Source organism: Macrobrachium rosenbergii, chromosome 12, assembly GCF_040412425.1.
Source record: "Macrobrachium rosenbergii isolate ZJJX-2024 chromosome 12, ASM4041242v1, whole genome shotgun sequence".
Classification (NCBI taxonomy): domain Eukaryota; kingdom Metazoa; phylum Arthropoda; class Malacostraca; order Decapoda; family Palaemonidae; genus Macrobrachium; species Macrobrachium rosenbergii.
The window spans coordinates 115601053-115620096 of NC_089752.1; the positions used below are offsets into that span (position 1 = coordinate 115601053).

The window sequence follows — 19044 nt, forward strand, 5'->3', positions numbered from 1 at the left end:
AAGGAATGAATAGATATTCATTAGGATTGAAATATTGAACGGAATATAGAATTTTGGCCAAAAGGCCAAGTGCTGGTACCCATGAGGTCATTCAGGGCTGAAATGGAAACTGGTAGTAAAGAGGCTTGAAAGGTGGAACAGGAGGAAAACCTCAAAGCAGTTGCACTTTGAAACAATTGTTAGGAGAGGATGGAAAGTAAGATGGAAGAAAGAAAATTTGAACGGAGGCACAGTAAAAGGACTGAAAGGGTTGCAGCTAGGGGCCAAAGAGATGCTGCAAAGAACCTTAAGTACTGCCTACAGTGCACCGTGTGAGGTGCACTGACAGCACTACCCTCCTATGGTGATTGAAATATTGAGAAATGAAGTGAAATTTAAAATTTAGGCCAAAGGCCAAGCCCTGGGACCTATGAGGTCATTCAACACTGAAAGGGAAATTGAGATTAAAAGGTTTTAAATGTGTAACAGGAGCAAACCTCATAGTTGCACTATGAAACAGTTGTGAGGAAAGAGTGGAAAGTGAGATGGAAGAAAGAGAATATGAACGTTGGTAAGGTAAAAAGGAACAGAAATAATGAGTGTGGCCCAGATTGCCTAGTTATGGACTCAACAACAATAGCTTCTAGATCTTTTGCTTGTATGTTAACAGTTTGAACTCATAATGGACTTCACATAGATTTCAGCGATCATTATTTTGGGATTTTTCCTTTATATTTTTATAGAAAAATATTTTCAAGAACTGTTTGGCATTAATCTGATAGTCTTTTCAGTTCAGTTAAAAATCTTGTTTAGAGGCACAGAGAGTCACCTCCAGTGTTACCATTCCCCTGAAAATGCAGGAAATTGGACTTTGTGTAATATCTGTTGTGAAAAATATGCCTCAAGCTTTGAGGTGGAATATGAATGAAAAATGACAAGTGAATATTAACATTTTGTTTAACGTTATATTTAGGTATACATCTGTGTCTGATTTCTTAATAATTCTTACCATTGAAAGTAGTTTTATCACAATTTAGGCTGAATAATCATGAGACCATAGGGCATCTTTTTGATTATAAGTGTTAAAAATAATGTAATCAATACTAACACCGATGAAAGTAAACCTTCTCATAGTTACAATGAATCATGAGCATTCAGTTTCATGAAAGGTGCTTATTGAATCAAGTTAGGCCTGTAGAAAGCTTATGAAAAATCAACTGTATAGAAATCCCCTTGCAATGAAGCACAGTAATTTTAGTCTTAAGATTTAAATTACAAGAACAGGTTGTTTCTTGAATATAGCTGTAATGACCGATTCATTAACTAGAATTCCCATTTCAGTTGAAATACCCGTACTTTTCTTTCAGATTAAGATTTAAGACTTGAGATGTAGGAGTTCAAAACATGCGGTGTACGTAAGCATAAACTTGCCTTATTTATAAGAGGAACAGTATAGGGTTGTAATACACATTTTTGCACAGTCTTTTTTTTTAATTAAAATTCATGAAGCACAATAGTTGAGTATCAAAATCTCAAAGACATTACAATGTCATAATATATAAACCTGAAATGCTGCATTACAGCATTGTAACTTAATATTTAGTGATCATCCAGTACAGGTTTACCCCTGTGCAGCTTCCCACATATATACTACTAAAACAATCTTAATTTTTAATACATAGTTGTATACTTATCACATATTTTGAGTATTTAATTGCCATATTAAATTCTTCAGTTTTTAAAATTGTCATCTTCACTAAATTAATGCAATTTTACACTTACAGAATTTTTAAGAGTAATTTGTCTGTCGGTACAGATACAAAAAAAAGCTATAAAGTGCTAATAAGTTTTGATTTTTATCATAAGTGGGAGCTACAGCCGAGGGTGAAATATACTTTTAACAAATGAAGGATCAAGATGAAATGAATGTTTAAATGGGCCTTCCATGATTACCTGACCTGTACGCACAGTAACAGAAAAACCCTATACATGTATATGATATCACAATATGGGCACAGTACAGATCCTTTCACTTGACATAACACTATGACCAGCATATACGATACATTTGTGAATAGATTTTCCTTAGGTAGTGATTTTAGCTTCCAAAACCACATCAATATCGCACAGGGGGATCCATTTCTTTGATAAGTGTTCACATCTCATGGCACAATTTTGCTCAAGATAACAACACTCATTCAACATGGGAGGGCTATGTACACTTGAATACAACTTATGCTCAACATAACATCACAGCTGAAAATATTCTAAAATGCTTAAACATCATCTACATGAAAATTATCTTTCTTAATGAATGTGGGGAAAAGGATTTGTGACCTACACCAAGATGTGCATGATTTATTCAGCAGCATAAAAACAAAATAATATACAGATGACAGAAGTAAGTTCAGAAGCTTTTGTTAGAATTTTCTTGACAGAAAATTCTACAAATGTCAACAAAAATATAAATGTATATTTTATATATCTATATATATATATAGTTATGTTTGCAGCAGAAATGAGGCTTGTCATCTATGGGAGTTTGGACATTTATGGTGGCATCAGTTAATACTTTAAAATACTAGTGATATGTTATTCCTTTTGCTGATATCAGAATAAAGGAAGGAAAATGATTTTATTCTTTAAATACCAAACAAAAGGGTATGCTTTTTAACTGTTTAACATACTGTAAGCCACTTTGAAAGCAGCCCAAGGTGTATACCTCACGACTCCTGACTGACTAGATCATGTCGCCCACAAATCCACTGGAAAAGTAAATATCACGCTGTAGTATAAACAAGAGTTTATTCCGTAAGACTGGTCCTCTCAGCTCTAGAACGAGCCTTAGTTTATAAACAGGAGGATCAGATAATGAACAATTAGCAGCTTGAACGACATGGAAAAATTTACAAATGACTTTTGTCTCAACGAGTTTGAGCAGCAATCATAGCTAGCAGACGCTTTTCCTCTTCTGTGAGCCCAGTCTTCAGGGTACGCCGCACTGCAAAGAAATGACAAACTGAAAAGAACTGGAAGTGCAATAATGTATTCCACAATGGGCCTAACATAAATAGTATTGTATGTCAACGACATTAACAACTCGCAATAACTTGTCCATTTAGATTCACACCAAACACTGGTTATTTTAATCTAAAACTTCAATCCACTTTGTTAAAGGCCTATCAATGTGCTCATTAAGGAAAGAACTATGGATGTATAAAGTAAAGCATATGAATTTTTTAATCCTATTTAAAAATCAAATGCATCTTGTAAATGTATAATGTAAGAAATAAACTTTTGACTTGACCTTTTAACTACTGATTTGTGTACAAGTTACATAAAGTAGTAAACTACAATGGTGCACAGTTCATGCATATGTTAATCAAAACCATACAAACAAAAGGGACCACTGTATCTGCATGTTTTACGATGTAGCGAGTCATTTTGTTTGTACCTTCAATGTAGCTAAAGTCTTAGCATTATTTTGTTGAGTGTAATGCAACAGAGCTGCTACTGACAGTCCAAACCTGTAAACTGGTACAGCACAGCACAAAAAAGCACGCACAAAAACCTAATAGTTTATTGCTAAATTACATTCCTTTATATCTTATGCAGTAACAATTAATACATTCTAAAGCGTTTTGTTCGCCTAACAGATAGCGGTAAAAATAAATTAAAAATTCATTGCTAGCTCTTAAAAAAAAAAAAAAAATAGGCTTTAACATTGGTAAATGGGCACAAATTCAGTTTCAAAATGCTGGAAAAGTGTGTCAGAACATGTTAGCATTTGTGGCTGCGCCTAATTGTTGCACCATGCATATCTGCTGCCAAAAGCTGAAGAAAAAATTACTAGAAGTTTCGGCAGCAAAACTCCAGAGGTGCTGGTTCTCGACCTTGGGATGATGACTTTTCGTCACTCAGGCAATGTTAGAGCCTCTAGGTGGGAAAGATCTGGAACTTCTCTTCTGGATCTTGACCTTCTTGGACCAGTAGCTGCTGGGACTGTGGACCCGATATTTCATGCAAACTATTATAACATGCGCAGCAGCTAATTTAAATTACTGTCGCCAAATTTATTTGGAAATATAATCAATATACAAGCTCTGGAAATAAATCTGTCATTAAAACTTTCATAAATACTTCAGAACTCTCAAAACTAAATTTGCATTTTCCTATCTGACAGTGGGAGTTAATGTAAGATAATAGGTAACATTCAGGAGCTACTGATATTTCAGTACTGTTACCAATTACTTTTTGTTCACAAAAGTCACCTTCTTGTAGATTAGGAGATATTTTGGAACAAAAAAGTTTTCTTACATTCATATTACTGCCACACAAAGCATTCGTATGCATAGTATGCATATGAAAATGCTGTGACAAGTGCAGCTTCCTAGAAATGACCTTCTCCACAAAAGTATTTTCATACTTTGTTTTCAATATGTACATGTACAATGCTGCATACATTGCATTAGTTCTGTACAACGTTAGCATTCGTGGAGTAGCAAAATTTAAAAACGTGCATGACTGCCTATTTAGGACATCATGCAATACAGTAGTTTAAAATAAAAAAGTAATTGGTACTTGATAAAAATATTGCTATCCATCTGAGTGGCTCACACACTCACTCGAGTTGGGCGTTGTGGCCCTCGTTCTGGAGACCATCGCCCTCGGCTGTTCATATATTTGCCTGCTGGAGTTACATAAGCATCATCAGCAAGAATAAAAAATAGGTATAAAGACTTGAAGTTTAAGGCTTCGTTGACAATTTTTTAAGGTGCTAACTACAAATTATGCTGTGCACTATCCGCCTTTCATAAGTGTGGTTGTCAAAAGGCACATGATTTAAAGTATTTAAATATTTTCAAAGAAATTTAATTTACAGCAAAGCTGATAACAGGTTGCAGTCAAACTGAGCATTACATATCCAAAAAGTTACTATTACTCATGAAAGACTCGCTAGCCACTATTCCATGTATATGTTTTCCTGGTGTATGACACTGGAGGTAACACCAAAATTTTAATTTCGTTTGAAATAAAAACATTTGGTGCAAGGTCGCTTACACCATATATATTTCCCATTAAGCATGGGATTAACAAGACTTAGTCGCTGGATACCTTTCTCCAAGCTAATTCTTTAAGTATAATCTCTGTTCCTAGTATGTATTTCTACTTAGTAATTACCTAGAAGTTTGTGTAAAAGTACTCCCTTGTTTGTGCAAAACAAGTTTTAATGAAAAAAAAAAAAAAAAAAAAAAAAAGTCCAAAATTCTGCAGTTTGTGACGTTTACATAATTTTGAACTTTACAGAAACATTTTATTGTATGGTAACAAATTGGGATTTCAAAACATTATACAAAATATGAAGAACAGCTTAAGGGCATGCAATATTAGTTCATCTTGCTCTCTGTTGAAGTAAAAAAGAGCAAGATTCCATTAAAATTTGCATATTCACAGAGAAAATGTCGAAATCAACAAATAAATACTGTGATGTTAATTGCCTCATCATAAGTGTTATCCACATTTTAGTTTACTATATTGTCAAGTGGAATCAACTTACATAAGGCAACATTTTCATGATACATTAACAGATATATATATAAAAAAAACTCACAGATGTAGCTCAATTTTAAAAGTTTTTCGTTTGGTTGGTTCTCAATAAATTTTTCTAATAATTGGAGCTCAGATTCTATTTCTATATAACCGGGCACATGCAAATTTGGATGAAACTACAGTAAATTTTTCACTAAATAATTAGTAGAGGGTTAGTGTTGTCTAATTGGAATTTCTTAGTCCCAAGAGTTCATTTCAAAGTCGATGTTATTATAACAGGGTCACCCAGGGACTTGATTATTTGCAAACAAGCTTACAAGAAAAGAGAGATTAAGAGAGAGTCGATGAAAGAAGACTAATCAACATGGAGTTCTTGTACAGTCTGGAGAGCTTCCAGTTCACTTATAAGGTTCCGGTCACGAGTTCTTGACCGCTTCACTGTGTAAATGAAGAAGTTACATAACTGATTATCAAGCAGATCTTGAAATGACAGTATGTTACAAAGCTGATTATCATGCAAACCCGTAATGACAATTACTTTTTTTACTTAAAGTAACAAGGAAGATGTAAATCTAATTCTTTACTAGACCCACAGAATCCAGAATTAGTTGCAAGATAGAAATGCTGTACAGTTAAAAGCATGAGAATATTTCGGGAAATAAAATTTACTTTCAAGATTAGCTCATAAAAGAAAGAAAAACTTAAAAGAAAAATTAGTAATAATAGCCTGAAATAAGTAATACCGTACCAGAAAAATGACCAAGTTCTTAAGTGAACTACATGAGATAAACCCTGAGAATTCCTTATAATTTCATTCCTTGTCAAGAAAATACAATCAATTAGTTCACGATTGCAAATAATTGAACATCACCTTGACGTTTACAAAATTTATATTAAAATCCCAGACTTATTTGTACAATAAAAACGACAACTTTTCTGTGGCGTTTCTTCTTTTATGAAGTCCAATAGCACATGACACCAAATGAACCTAAAAGAAAAGAGTTGTGAACCACGAGAGAAGTTTTGTTCCCAACGAAGAAATCTTGCCTCTTACAAGGATCATATTGAGAAATTCAGTGATAAAGAAAAATGTGGTTTCTCACTGAAGTTGTGAAACACCCATGTTTGTCATATTTAGTAGTATGAGTAACATGTGACTTCTTGGAGAGCACTCAACATTCCGAATGTTGGAGAATGGATGGGTTTCCAGTTGAAAACAGCTTTTGTTGAGTGTGATGTATAAATGATACTGAAAGAAGTACCACTAGAAAGAGCACCCTATAGGGGTTAGTGCTGTCACTGTACCTCACACAGTGCACTGTAGGCATTATGTTAGGTTCTTTGCAGTGTCCCTTTGGCCCCTAGCTGCAACCCCTTTCGTTCCTTTTGAAATTTCTCCATTCGTATTCTCTTTTTTTTTCCATCTTACTTTCCACCGTCTCCTAACAACTGTTTCAACATTATTTTCAGCACTGAATGACTTCTTAGGTCTCAGCACTTGATCTTGGCCTAAATTTCACTAGAAAGAGCACAGTCTTCTGCTAGATTATGCTAAATTTCTTGGAAATACCAAGGTCTTGTGTAGGTTGGCTAGATTATCTGGGAAAAGAAGTCCCCAACTTCACTTTGAATGGCTGGGCATAAAATAATATGTAGTACAGCAAGCAGACAAAGCTGCTCTTATGATATTTGCTTCTTCAAAAGCAAAATTAAACGTGTTAAGCCTTGACAGTTATTTGACTGGTCTCACACTTTATTCCCATTCTGTAATTTGCATTACACAAATAACATTGTGCTTAAAAAGTCTTATATTTAATTATACTGTACTTATATTAATTTTAAACTTTCTTTTCAGAGCACACGAAAAGCTCCAGCATGGTTTATCATCTAGTGCTGCCAGATAACTCAGGTATGTATTATTTTAAAGGTTCTTATACTTACAATTATTTGAATACAATTCTGTCTGGATGTCAGCAGCCTCCTAGGAACTTTTATTTTTTAGGCTTGAGAAGCTTTCATGGTACCACAAAGTACCCTGCACCATTGCTTTAGTTTTTCTGAATAACATTGTTAGGCACATCAATGCAAACATTGCATATATGCATTCTCAGTTTTCTTTTTTTTTCACTTACTGTATCAGTATTCTGTTCTACTGGAGCTTTTTTTGTGACTCAAAATAACAACAATAATAATAGTATGATGTCATAAAATCTTCATGTTGGATAATTAGTTACATTCATAGAAAAAATAAAGAATAGAATTCCATTTAACCAGTATCAGGAGCTTAAAATATTCTTTCATTTATTTGATCAAATATTCTGGGAGCAAAGTGGTCAAATCAAGGTATGGCTGGAGGGAAGAAACTATGCCATAATCTCCAAAGCTGTAGATCTCAGGCATTAATTTGTTTCAAGGGATTTAACCCTTAAGCAGTATTACTGCTAGGCTAAGATTTGAGAATAACCAAGAGGAATCAGTAAGATAAACTTACGACTAGGTATAGTTTACAAAATCTGATGGGCAAAAGTAAATTAAAAAAACCTACTTTAAACTTACATTCCCAAGTTATTGCATGAACCAGTGATAACCAAATAATTATGTCTCTCATGACTAAGAGCTCAATAGTGTGGTTAATTGCTACCCTTTAGAATGAAGGAGTATAAGGTTCCAAAACCTTCAGCTGGCAGGTATGCTTGCCCTCTTGGGCTACCCTGACGTGAAAGATTTCGGAGCGCAGCTAATACTGTCTGAGATATGACTATTTCCTACTTTACAAAACTCCTGATTTTCTTAGGACGGATCAGATTCTTCAAACAGTGTCAAGTGCTCTCTTGTAAAATCTAAATTAATGAATACTTTTGAGATAAAACTGCCACATTTATACAAAAACATGAAAGACCAGGTGTACAAACACACAAGTTTTGAAGAAAGTATCTATGACAGTATTGTGCACATATACTAATAAACTCAGTGCATAGACAATGTTTAATAGGGTGCAATTTTTATTGTAACATATTTTAAGATTACAAAACCTGAAGGAGTTATGTTTGATAAATACAAACCTTTCCTCATACCTTTTTATCACCAGGAGGTGATAATGAACTGATTTCTAATTTACACTAGAAAATACAATACATTAATCAAGCTAACAGTTATAAAAAATATGGAGAAAGACAAAAAATATGGAGAAAGACCCTCCTTATCACTAGCAGTAATGTTGTTACCATTACGGAACACAAGTCGATAACTGGGTATGTGCTAAAGCCTTTGCACCCAGGCCCCCCACAGTTCTGCATATGGGTTTCCTTAGTTAAGGATACACTCAAGTGCAGTTTCCTTAGCTAGCATTTTTTAGCTTTTATTTCCTGGTATGTTTACTAGTTCACTGGTTGTTAGTAATATATACAAAATGGGCCTTTTTAAGAAAAATATTAAACTGCTATATTACAGAGGGTAGAAAATACATATTTGCAGGGCTTTTTGCATAATTTTTGATGAAACATTTTCAACTTTCATGTATGAATGAAGCTTATTTAGTGCTGATTAGGATAAATTTTGGAAGTGATTGATATCAAAGTGAAATGTTCGTCCATGTATGAAACTGACCAACTTCATTCAAGAAAATAACACAGGACTGTCTCTTTGGCCTTGACTAGTAGTTATTGTTAAGGCACATCCTTACATGAAAAAATCTTTCAGAAAGGTCCACATCAAAATACTGATTCAAGATCTGTGGAAGTTTTTCCATGTTAAGGTATTATAATTGAATACAATAGCTGTTTCTACAGTGTTGATTGTGCAGAGTCTTCTCTATGCATATTACCTTTTCATCACCATGTAGCTGGTATATTAGGTTTCCTAAGTTCATGTAAAGCTGTTTGTTATAGTAGTTTTATATCCCCTGATGTTTTGGCTCACACTTGTGGCCATCCACTGAGTTACAAATAAGAATGAATTAAAATAAGTCACATTGGTGTATATACAGCTGGCAATCAGCTTATAGTTGGCAAGTCAACTGGTGTGATGAAATCTGATTTGTTGCAGGTTGATGATGAATTAAAATGTCACATTTGCATATACAGCTGGCAATCAGCTTATAGTTGGCAAGTCGACTGGTGTGATGAATTCTGATTTGTTACAGATTGATGATGATCATGTCTGGTCCTAGAGGTGTTGCAATCATCTTAGTATGTTTGATGTTGCTGGCTGGAGTGCCCCCACTGGTGTGACTAGTATGATAGTCAACTTGGGTAGTATGAAGACATCTCTCTCTTTTCTTGGTGTTTGGCAGCAAGTTAGATGCCTGAAGATTTCTTATATTTTTTATTATTTTACTGTATTGATGCTTGGCTTTTTTCCAGTACAGTATATATATGTAGTGCCTCAAGAAGCACAGGCATTTGTGGTCTGATGCTTGGTCTATAATTTTTGTGCCTTTTATTAGCTTTTTTGTTTCAGTTTTTTTTATTTTTACTTGTAATAATGAAAGATGGAAGATGGCCCTTTATTGAAAGTGGCAGGAGAGACTTAAAAGAGTGTTAAGTAGTTGTCGTCCTGATGTAAGTGGTGGCATCTTTCAACGTGCATGTAAACTCATAGATGACACTACTCTTTAAAGTAATCTTTAGAGGTTCCAGGTTGTTCTTGGAAAGTAGCTGGTTGGTTTTCACATTCTTATAGTAAATTGTAAGATTTATCTTATCTGTTTCTACAGTATGGAGACACTTTCATTTGCATGCACTGTGACTGTTGGTCAAGAAAATTATGATGAAATACTGCTGGGCAGTTTATATTTTATAAATTACATGAAGTTGTTATACCAGTTTGCTAGTGTATCAATTTCGGAAGAGCTGTATATATTACGGTTAATGAACTTGAGAACACACAAAATACTGTACCCCTATACTGCATATTTACAAACTGTACAGAAGTTTAGGTTGCATAGCCACTTGTAATTTTTTCAATATCACTTGCTACCACAAGAACAACCTATGTGGTAAATAAGGTCTTTTAAATCATGTTTTTTAAAGACCTACTGTCTCTAAAGGAGCTTGCAAGTTGTGCAGGTTGATAAACTCGGCCAAGGCAAATGTAGGGTGTTATTGGTTGCCTGTGCATATTGGCCCAGAGGCATTTTTAATATTTTGTGTTTCCACCTTCTTGATTTTGGTAAGGGAAGCCCTAATGATCTCTTACTATTTGCTTTAAGCATCTGTGGTAAAGGAAGCCCTAATGATCTCTTACTATTTGCTTTAAGCATCTGTACTTTTCTCTAGAGGAAAGATACTTTGCTTCATTGTCATTTTGTGTATTACATACCTATAATAATAATAGGCAATGACTAATTTCCATTAATTGCAGGTAAGGTAAAGTTTCTCCCTCTCCTTTCCAAAAACTGTTTAGAAATTTAATTTTGATTTTGTTTATATTCTGTACGAGATTATAAAGCCTCTAATACTCTTTAGTGTAAAACTAAGCAAATGATTAAATTTCATATTTTTCAGGAAGTATGTAGTATCAGCACGAGTATAATTTTAATAATATTTTGCTACTCCGCGCTTTGTTGGTTTCTTATCAATAATTTTTCAGTTACAGGTTTAAGCCTTTTTCATATGGGTAAAAGGGTTTCAGAAAATTTGCCACAAATACTCACAGGATTTGCGGTCAGCGTGTCGTGACCTCTTACGCTCTCGTGGTGTAGTACGTGAAGATGGTGCTTGTGTTGCTGTCTTTACTAAAGAGTCTAACAAAGCATCATCCCCGTCACCCATAATTTCTGCCATGCTCTCTTCCCCTCTGCTACGAGTTTTACCTGTCAGAAAATTGTATTTTGTAAAATTATGTTCAGTACTGTAAATGGCTCTAAGAAATAGTTGTCTTCAGTTACAAAACAAGTGTAACTTTTTTTAAAGATAAAAAAACAAAAGTTTACCTTCTCTAGTTCTTCTCCAGGTACTCTTTCCACGGATAGTTTCTGTGTCTGAGACGTCAGAATAATTAAGAAGTTGCCTCAGATCAGAATCGGCCTTTTCTTCCTTTGTCTGCTTGGAACGCTTGAATTTCTCCATCTGGAAGAACAAGGTCGTCATGAAATTGCTAACTTTCATTCTTTAGTACAGCCATTACAAATTTTCACATAAAAATAACCCAGATAGTGACTAAGAATTACATGGGACTTTTGAACTGAAATAAATGCTACAATGAAGTATGAATACAGTATGAACTATTTTTGCAACAAAATATTTCAGTAATGTACCATATTTTAAATAAAGTTTAATAGTTCTTATTTTTAAATCTTAAACACACCAGCTAAAAATGGAACAGTTTTTGAATTATTTTAAAATTATACAGCCCTCAAAAACTAACACCGTATAGTGATTAGACTGCCATCATCATTAAAAATACGTTAAGCAAAATTCTGAGCCACATTTCTTGACCGTTGTGGGCTGATTGTTTTGTTCTCAGAGGCAGATAAAAACTAGAGCAAGGAAAGTTTGAAAGTTATGGGGGTAGAGACCAGAGGGAACAATTGAAAGTCAAAAAATGCACTGTGGGGTCTGAGGGGTGCAGCAAGGTACACCATAGCCAGTATCACTGTAATGTACCTGTAAATTGGTTCCAAATCTCTGGGAGAGGAGGAGACCTTATTAGGGTATGGTTTAGTATGGTAATAAGATATACTGTACTGTACTTCACAAATCATTTTTACCGAAAAAGAAAAATGCTATTAGTTTTTCAATATAACAAACAATAACAAACAAAGTGGAGGAAATATTGATGGATGACAGAACATTATCCATGTATATTTCACAAAAATCACACTGTAAATTAATAATCAAAAGTAAAAATAGGTTTAAAGTTAATAAATTTTTGTTAAAGGAACATTATTGTGCAGCATTAATGCCCATCACAAACAAAAGAATTATCACAAGTCAAAATGTTCGCTTTTTATTACTAAATATTCATTATTAAATTTCCCGATTACTTTACAGTATTTTCATTATTATTATTACTGATATAGGTCTTGTGGGAATCTCTAGGACTTCTTTTTTGTCATTTTTGTTGTTGTAAGTTTAGACTTTCTCAAGCCATTTTCCTACTATTGAAAAAAATAGTAGAATTACACAGAACGTTAAGTAACATAGCAAACGATAACGTTAACAAAGGAATCTAAACATGTATGAATGTACACAGACATACAAATTAACAAACATGATTAAAACACAGGAAACTTGAGCAAAAAATGAAAAATGTTCAGTGGACATGTACCACTAAATTAGTATAAAATAGATTTTGTAAGCTGAAGAGAAATTGATTTTAGTATCCTTAACAGAATATGCTTATTAAAGGATTCTGAAATCCTGTAAATCCCAAAATATTTTACTTTTTGCAAACAATTTACATGGATTGCTAAGTGAAGCAGTCTACCAGCTGCTGTCCCATCCTAGAACTGGCAGCTCTGTGTTCATCTGTTGGAAACGTATGACTTTTAATACCAGATCCCATGTACAGTACTCCAAACTACATCTGGAACAAGTGAACAGGTAAACTCTAGATGAAAATAGTCCTGTTTTGGCAACCTCTTATTTTCTGCCAACATCTTTGTCCCACTTTGAATCCAGTAAACACCAAATTGTCCATCTGGATTTAATAAGCCTCTAATATAAAGTATATATGTTTATGATACTTTCATGTTTGAAAAAGACTTTTTAAAAAAAGACTGACTACTTAAATCCTCCAAACTCAAAGATAAAATTCACAATGGGAAATGTAATTGAACTGTAAACCAATACAATGATCTTAATGTGTCCATCTAATGTAAATCAACAATCACAGGTCTAGGAACTTGACTACTTAGTGCATGTTTTAAAAATTACAAAATGAATAATATCATGACCTTCATACACAGCGCCTACTCTCGTCTGATTTCATACACTTTCAAAATACTTACTTTTAAAATAACTACTTATAGGGCAATAGTTTTTTCAACAATATTTTACAATTTTGTGAGGAAACTTTTGAATAATAAATAAACTCAAAACCAAAACCAGAGTTCCAGCAAAAAACAATTTATGCAAATTTCCTGTATATTTCAGACGCATGCAATGAATTTCTAGAGAAAGAAATAAAAAGATTATTTCTGTAGCACTTGCTTCAAATTAATGTGAGAGTAGCTATTTACAAAAACTATAGTCACTTTTTTCAAGACTGAAGAGCCACTAATTGTTTCAGTTTTAACTATTCACTATTTAGTTTGGATTACATGGGATGTAGTATTAAAATTCTCAAGTTGTGGGCAGACAAACACAGGCCTATCAGTTGAATGACTGGGCAGCTGCATGTAAGACTTAATCATTCAGCTATGCATGTACATTTAGAAAAGTAGAACACTTCTTAGGTTTAAAGGCTTTCTAAAGCCTTTTTATAGTAATTTCTGATGAAGAGAGAACAACAGCAGAGTCAGTTTTTTATCTAACACTGGAAACCTGTTGCAGAACAAATATTAATGTACTTTTTCCTGTTTATTGTTTTTATGTGGTAACTTTTTAATTATCTTAATTTTTATGTCTCACGTTTTCATATCTCTTTAGATTCTTTTGTTAATAATACTGTTACTACGTTAATTTATGGTTCTGTATGTAATTTTTTGAATTCTTTTAATTATGAGAAGGAATTGAAACAATACTACAATAAAAATTATATGGGCCTTCTGTGTGTTTAAATCTATAAATTTGTTATTAATACCATTACCATTATTTTTGGTTTTATAGCATCAACCGCAACAGTGCATACATATACTGTGAAAGGAATGCAGTTTAAAAGCTAAAAGCCACTAGATAATTAATAATTATTATAAAATAATGCATCCATCTAAGGATCCATACTTTGAAGGCATCTAAACCAAAATGACATTTGCAGAGTAACTGGCATTGTTAAGTATAAATAGATATTACAGTTTTTGTTGTATAATGTATGCAGAATGAATACTTGGTGTGTTGACGTCTTAGTATTATTTATTGAAAAATATATAGAAACATCCTTAGGAAATCACTGCTATTTATACTGTGAACATCAACTGAAGTGGTGAGTTGAAATGAAAAATGTTGTACTGTAAATATATTGTTCTGATCACTGAGTATGATGCTCATTAAAAATAATTCATGCAGGCATTTTGTGGGTGAAAATTTTGGATGTTAGAGCACCCTAAACACATTTACAGTACCGAAGAACTTTTCAAGCATGGCCTGAGAGATCTTCCAAGAGGTTTTCCAGAGCGGCTATCCTGTAGACAGGATGAAACATCATAGAAGATAGGGAAAGAAATGCGTTACTTTATACTGAAAAGCTACAGAGTCAGAAAACTTCAGATTTAACATAATCATTTATGCATAAGAAGGCAAACAGTAATCACATGAAATCTTTAAAAACTATTTTTGGCAGTCAGTCTCAGAATGTAGAGCAACTTAACTCAGAAATAGCTTTTATGGGACATAGAAGTAAAGAAAGTTGAGTCTGACTTTGCCATAACTGGTATCAACCAGGGCTCTTTAGATAATGTTGAAAATATAGTTGACTCCTTTGTTTTCACATACCTCCATGATCATCTTTCCTCTGGTCTTGTTTCTTTCACGATGATTAGCCTTCTTTTCAATCTGCTGCAACACACGTTCTCTACAAGTTCTGTATTCCAGTGCAAATTCACTAATAGTAGAGCATACTTCTTGAACTTTAACTTCTAAAGCCATGTGTAAAGGAAAGCCTAGCCATAGCAAGAACCTCTGAAATCTAAGAAAATCATAATATTAAATCTTTGCTAGCGTGAGTAAATAAAAAAAAAAAATTTACTCGGTAAAATAAAATTACAGTACTTTGCTGAGGGCAAAGCCTATTACCTCAGCACATTACTTGGAAGGCTAGACTGAACAAGAACTTCTGTAAGGTGATGACTTTTCCACTTTCAGGAAATAGGGAACTACATCTTGAGTACGGTATGACTTCAACTTCATAAACCTATCAGTATCAGGCTTTGCCCTCAAGCTGACATCACTTGCGAGAGAGAAAGAAGGGACCTTTATGCAGGGCAACAGACTGTGCTAACAGTAATAAATTTTCAGAAAACTTTACATACAAATATATGTAAAGTTTTCTGAAAATTTAGTACTGTTAGCACAGTCTGTTGCCCTGCATAAAGGTCCATTCCCATATAACCAAACATGTGAGAAGACAGTTGTAGGCAAGGTGAAAAATGCAATCAATAATGATGATCTGGAGAATTTTTGGGAATAATCTGACATCATGATAAATAAGAAGAAGAAAAATAGCAAGATGAAGGATGAGATGGGTTGATAACAAGTGATCACAATGTGTATATTTTAGCTGTTAAAACTAAAGAACAGAGATGGTAAAAGGTGTGGAAGAAGGAAATATACCCCAGTTTTGGAGCAGGCCTCATTTGGAAGCTCTAATTCTGTCTTCATACATATTCTTAGTCTAACCTTTGAAGTACCCGATTAATAAAGAAGTAATGATTTGTATGTTCTACGAAGACTGTCCTTTTTGTTATGCTAGAAAGTTGCTGAATTTATGTGAATAATTGGTGAAAATGACATAAAACTGGTAGTTTACCAAAAACAGCTTTCTCTGCCTACTTCATATTAATCTTGAATAAATGAATTGGTGTACGATATTGGCCAAGTCCTGGCACTGGCTATCTGTCATTAACAACACTGTTAGAATTACTCCTATGCAAAACCATAAACCTTAATCTATTCAGCTTTAAAGACAATTAAGATGTTTTCATATTTCTGTAAATGATATTGAAATGAAATGACATTTTCTTTAAAAATTGAAATACAGTGCAATTTGAAAAAATTCAGATCCTGAGAGGATAAATCATATTAAAGACATCTAAGCTTATAAAAGTAATTATTCTAAAATAGAGATACGGGAAACATTAATTTATTACCTGGTCAAGACACGACGATAGATAATTCCTAAAACGATGATTCTTTCGGCACAGTCAGCCAAAAATTCTGACATTCTGTTAAAGAGAAAAATTTGTTAAAATATGGGAAGTAAAAATTGTCTGTCATTTGTGCATAGTTCATATATGAGTGTTTTTCAAGTGATACTTTATACAATACATAGAGGATAAGTTTTCTGAACAACAGCAAAAAGAAAAAAATTTTGATTATTTGTTTCGTAAATACTAAACTCTTACATTTATTTCACCCATAATGCCACTCCCCGGAAAAGGCTTCTGCCCATATCTTTTGTTTATGGTTAACTATGAGCTAAAACATTAAATTGGTCAAAATAGTCACCATGGGTAAAAAATTATATATTTGAGTCAGTGGGTATACATTTCTCTACTCAAAATCAATTACACCACTGTAAAGTACACTTTTTAAGAACATACTTATAAAAATACAAAAAAGGTAGCTAATCATCTGCAATTTCTGGTCCTGGCAACAATATATCCATGGACTGATGACTGACATTCTGTAGATAAAGCACAGTAAAAGACGACCCATATCTCATATTACCACTATCAACTCAATTTTGAGTGATGAATTTCATGGAATTTAACTGATTTAATGATGAAGCCCTTACATCACACACATGAACCTTAGTAAGGCTGTAGTTTTTAACTGCAGTGAATGTGTTTTTCCAATTACCTTTTGTTGTCACAGAAAAGTTAGATTGAAATCCTCTTACAGTACCTAGTCTATTTATGGATTTGAAGAGTCTTGGGTACCTGGGCTGGAATGAATTATTCTCCTAAGTTCCTTTCCAGTAAAAGAGTCCTACCATTTGGTATCAATTATTTCCGCTAAAAGGTATCATGCCGGCTCACTAGAAGATACTTGAGTCAATGGTTTGTATGTTTCAGTCATAAGACATTTTAGGAGGAAACAAAATCCCACTTGCTAAGGTCTTTCAGCAACTCTCTGGACTTTTCACTGATCAGTGCTCATGCCTATCACCAAGAACAACACTTTGCAATTGGTTCATATTCCTACTTCACAAAGTTGTGTCCAAGTCCTGATCAAGGATTCCTTTTACCCCTACTGTGCAGATATGTTGTCGAAATACAATGAATTCAAAGACCGATTCTTCCATTTCAAGAGAGTATCATGATATATTTTCCTAAAAAACACTAATAGTATGGATCCCCACTAAATATGTAGGTATGGATTCCTACGCTTGTCAAAAAGAATAAATCATTCATTTAGTTACAATACAGTAAGTGAGGAAACTTGATTAGACTGGACATATTTTCGTCAAGGATAAAACGGACAAATTCTGTTCAGTCACACAGACACAAAACCTCTACTGAAGTGTGAATGTGGATTTTATTTAATTTCTGATCTCATGAATCTGTTATGAAGCTTTCTGACAGAATGTTTGTCTCCTCAATCAAGTCTTTATTTAAAAATTTCTAGAACTGAATACCTTGAAGGAAGTAAAATACTCAGGTCCCGAAGAAAGGCCTCAGATAATAAACAGTTCTAATACATAATGTAGTTATTTTTTTTTTGAAAAGGTAATAAAAGACTTTCCACTAACACTAAAAAGTATGTTAATCAGCTGTCAAAGTGCTAGAGTCACAGTGTCCAAAGAACATGTTCACAACATTCTTGTGTATTCCTGTCCCATCAACAGATATGGTAAAGATTATGGCTGATTACTTGAAACACTATTAAGGAACTGGAAAGTAGCCTAACCTTGAATGGAACATGTGAAAAATAAAACAAAAGACCTGTATACTGAGATTCCTTGGGAGTAGAAAGCCCTCAAGTGAAAAATTATTAAGATTTTTGGCAAAAGTAAGACATTGTGTGCTTTCCTAGGTTTTTAATACTACTGTCGATTATAATCAGAACCAGTACTCTCAAAAAACATCTTGATTTCTTGATGCTAATACAATGCTGAGGAAAACATAGAGCTGATGGTATTCTGGTCCAAGCAGAACATCTCTGTGTTTCTTAATGGAAAGTAACTGACGGGTTCAAAAGAAAAAGTCACAAAATTGCCAGTGTAAGAAATTCAGCTGATGTTCAATCAGAATTGAACCCAATACTTACAAAGTTCAACTTTTCAAAGGTACTGTATATGTTTCTTGCATACTGAGACTGGTTAGAATGCCAATCAGGTCAGTTTGGCTATTAGAGAAACACCTTGTAGAACAGCATTAAAAATGTACAACAGTAATAGAAGTCAGAAAAATAGTGGCAAACTTGTAAAAAAGTCAGCAACATACTAGTAAAACAACCCAAGGAATGGTAGAACCGTCTGTACATTTTAGAAACATCATAAAAGGAAGAAAATAAGTAATAATTCAAAAGATGAACAAGAAAACTTACTTTAATTTGATTTGAGTTGGGCCATCATGCTTTGCAATGGCCTTCAGGTGATCCCACGACGCTTTACATTCAACTTCCATTTTACTTATATTGCTTGATAGCTCTTCAAAGTCTACTTTAGATGCCCGAGTGATTGACCCAATCTGTA

The 19044-nt window shown here is 33.7% G+C and overlaps 1 protein-coding gene and 1 long non-coding RNA gene across 29 annotated transcripts in view; one reads left to right on the forward strand and one right to left on the reverse strand.

Annotated features, from left to right (window-relative positions):
* LOC136843932 (uncharacterized) overlaps positions 1–11239 on the forward strand; it is a 48926-nt gene extending 37687 nt beyond the window's left edge. Inside the window, exons 3-4 of the long non-coding RNA XR_010854743.1 lie at positions 7385–7438; positions 11119–11239. This is a non-coding gene — a long non-coding RNA (uncharacterized lncRNA). The remainder of the gene's footprint in view (positions 1–7384; positions 7439–11118) is intronic.
* The window catches only part of Fhos (Formin homology 2 domain containing), a 395727-nt gene continuing 378132 nt past the window's right edge, over positions 1450–19044 (reverse strand). For 8 of the 28 annotated variants that reach the window (XR_010854741.1, XR_010854734.1, XR_010854742.1 and 5 more), the window contains 8 exons: positions 18897–19039; positions 16496–16570; positions 15123–15315; positions 14753–14812; positions 11462–11597; positions 11183–11341; positions 3830–3981; positions 1450–2980 (listed from right to left, as the gene is read on the reverse strand). Coding sequence is in view for 18 of the 28 variants with exons in the window: in XM_067112879.1 (XP_066968980.1) it covers positions 5885–5967; positions 11183–11341; positions 11462–11597; positions 14753–14812; positions 15123–15315; positions 16496–16570; positions 18897–19039 (849 nt within the window). In the remaining 10 variants the exon portion in view is untranslated. Of the gene's footprint in view, positions 2981–3829; positions 3982–4560; positions 4670–5846; positions 5968–11182; positions 11342–11461; positions 11598–14752; positions 14813–15122; positions 15316–16495; positions 16571–18896; positions 19040–19044 lie in introns of those variants that run through there. The other 20 variants (XR_010854740.1, XR_010854737.1, XM_067112897.1 and 17 more) reach the window with 15 other exon arrangements.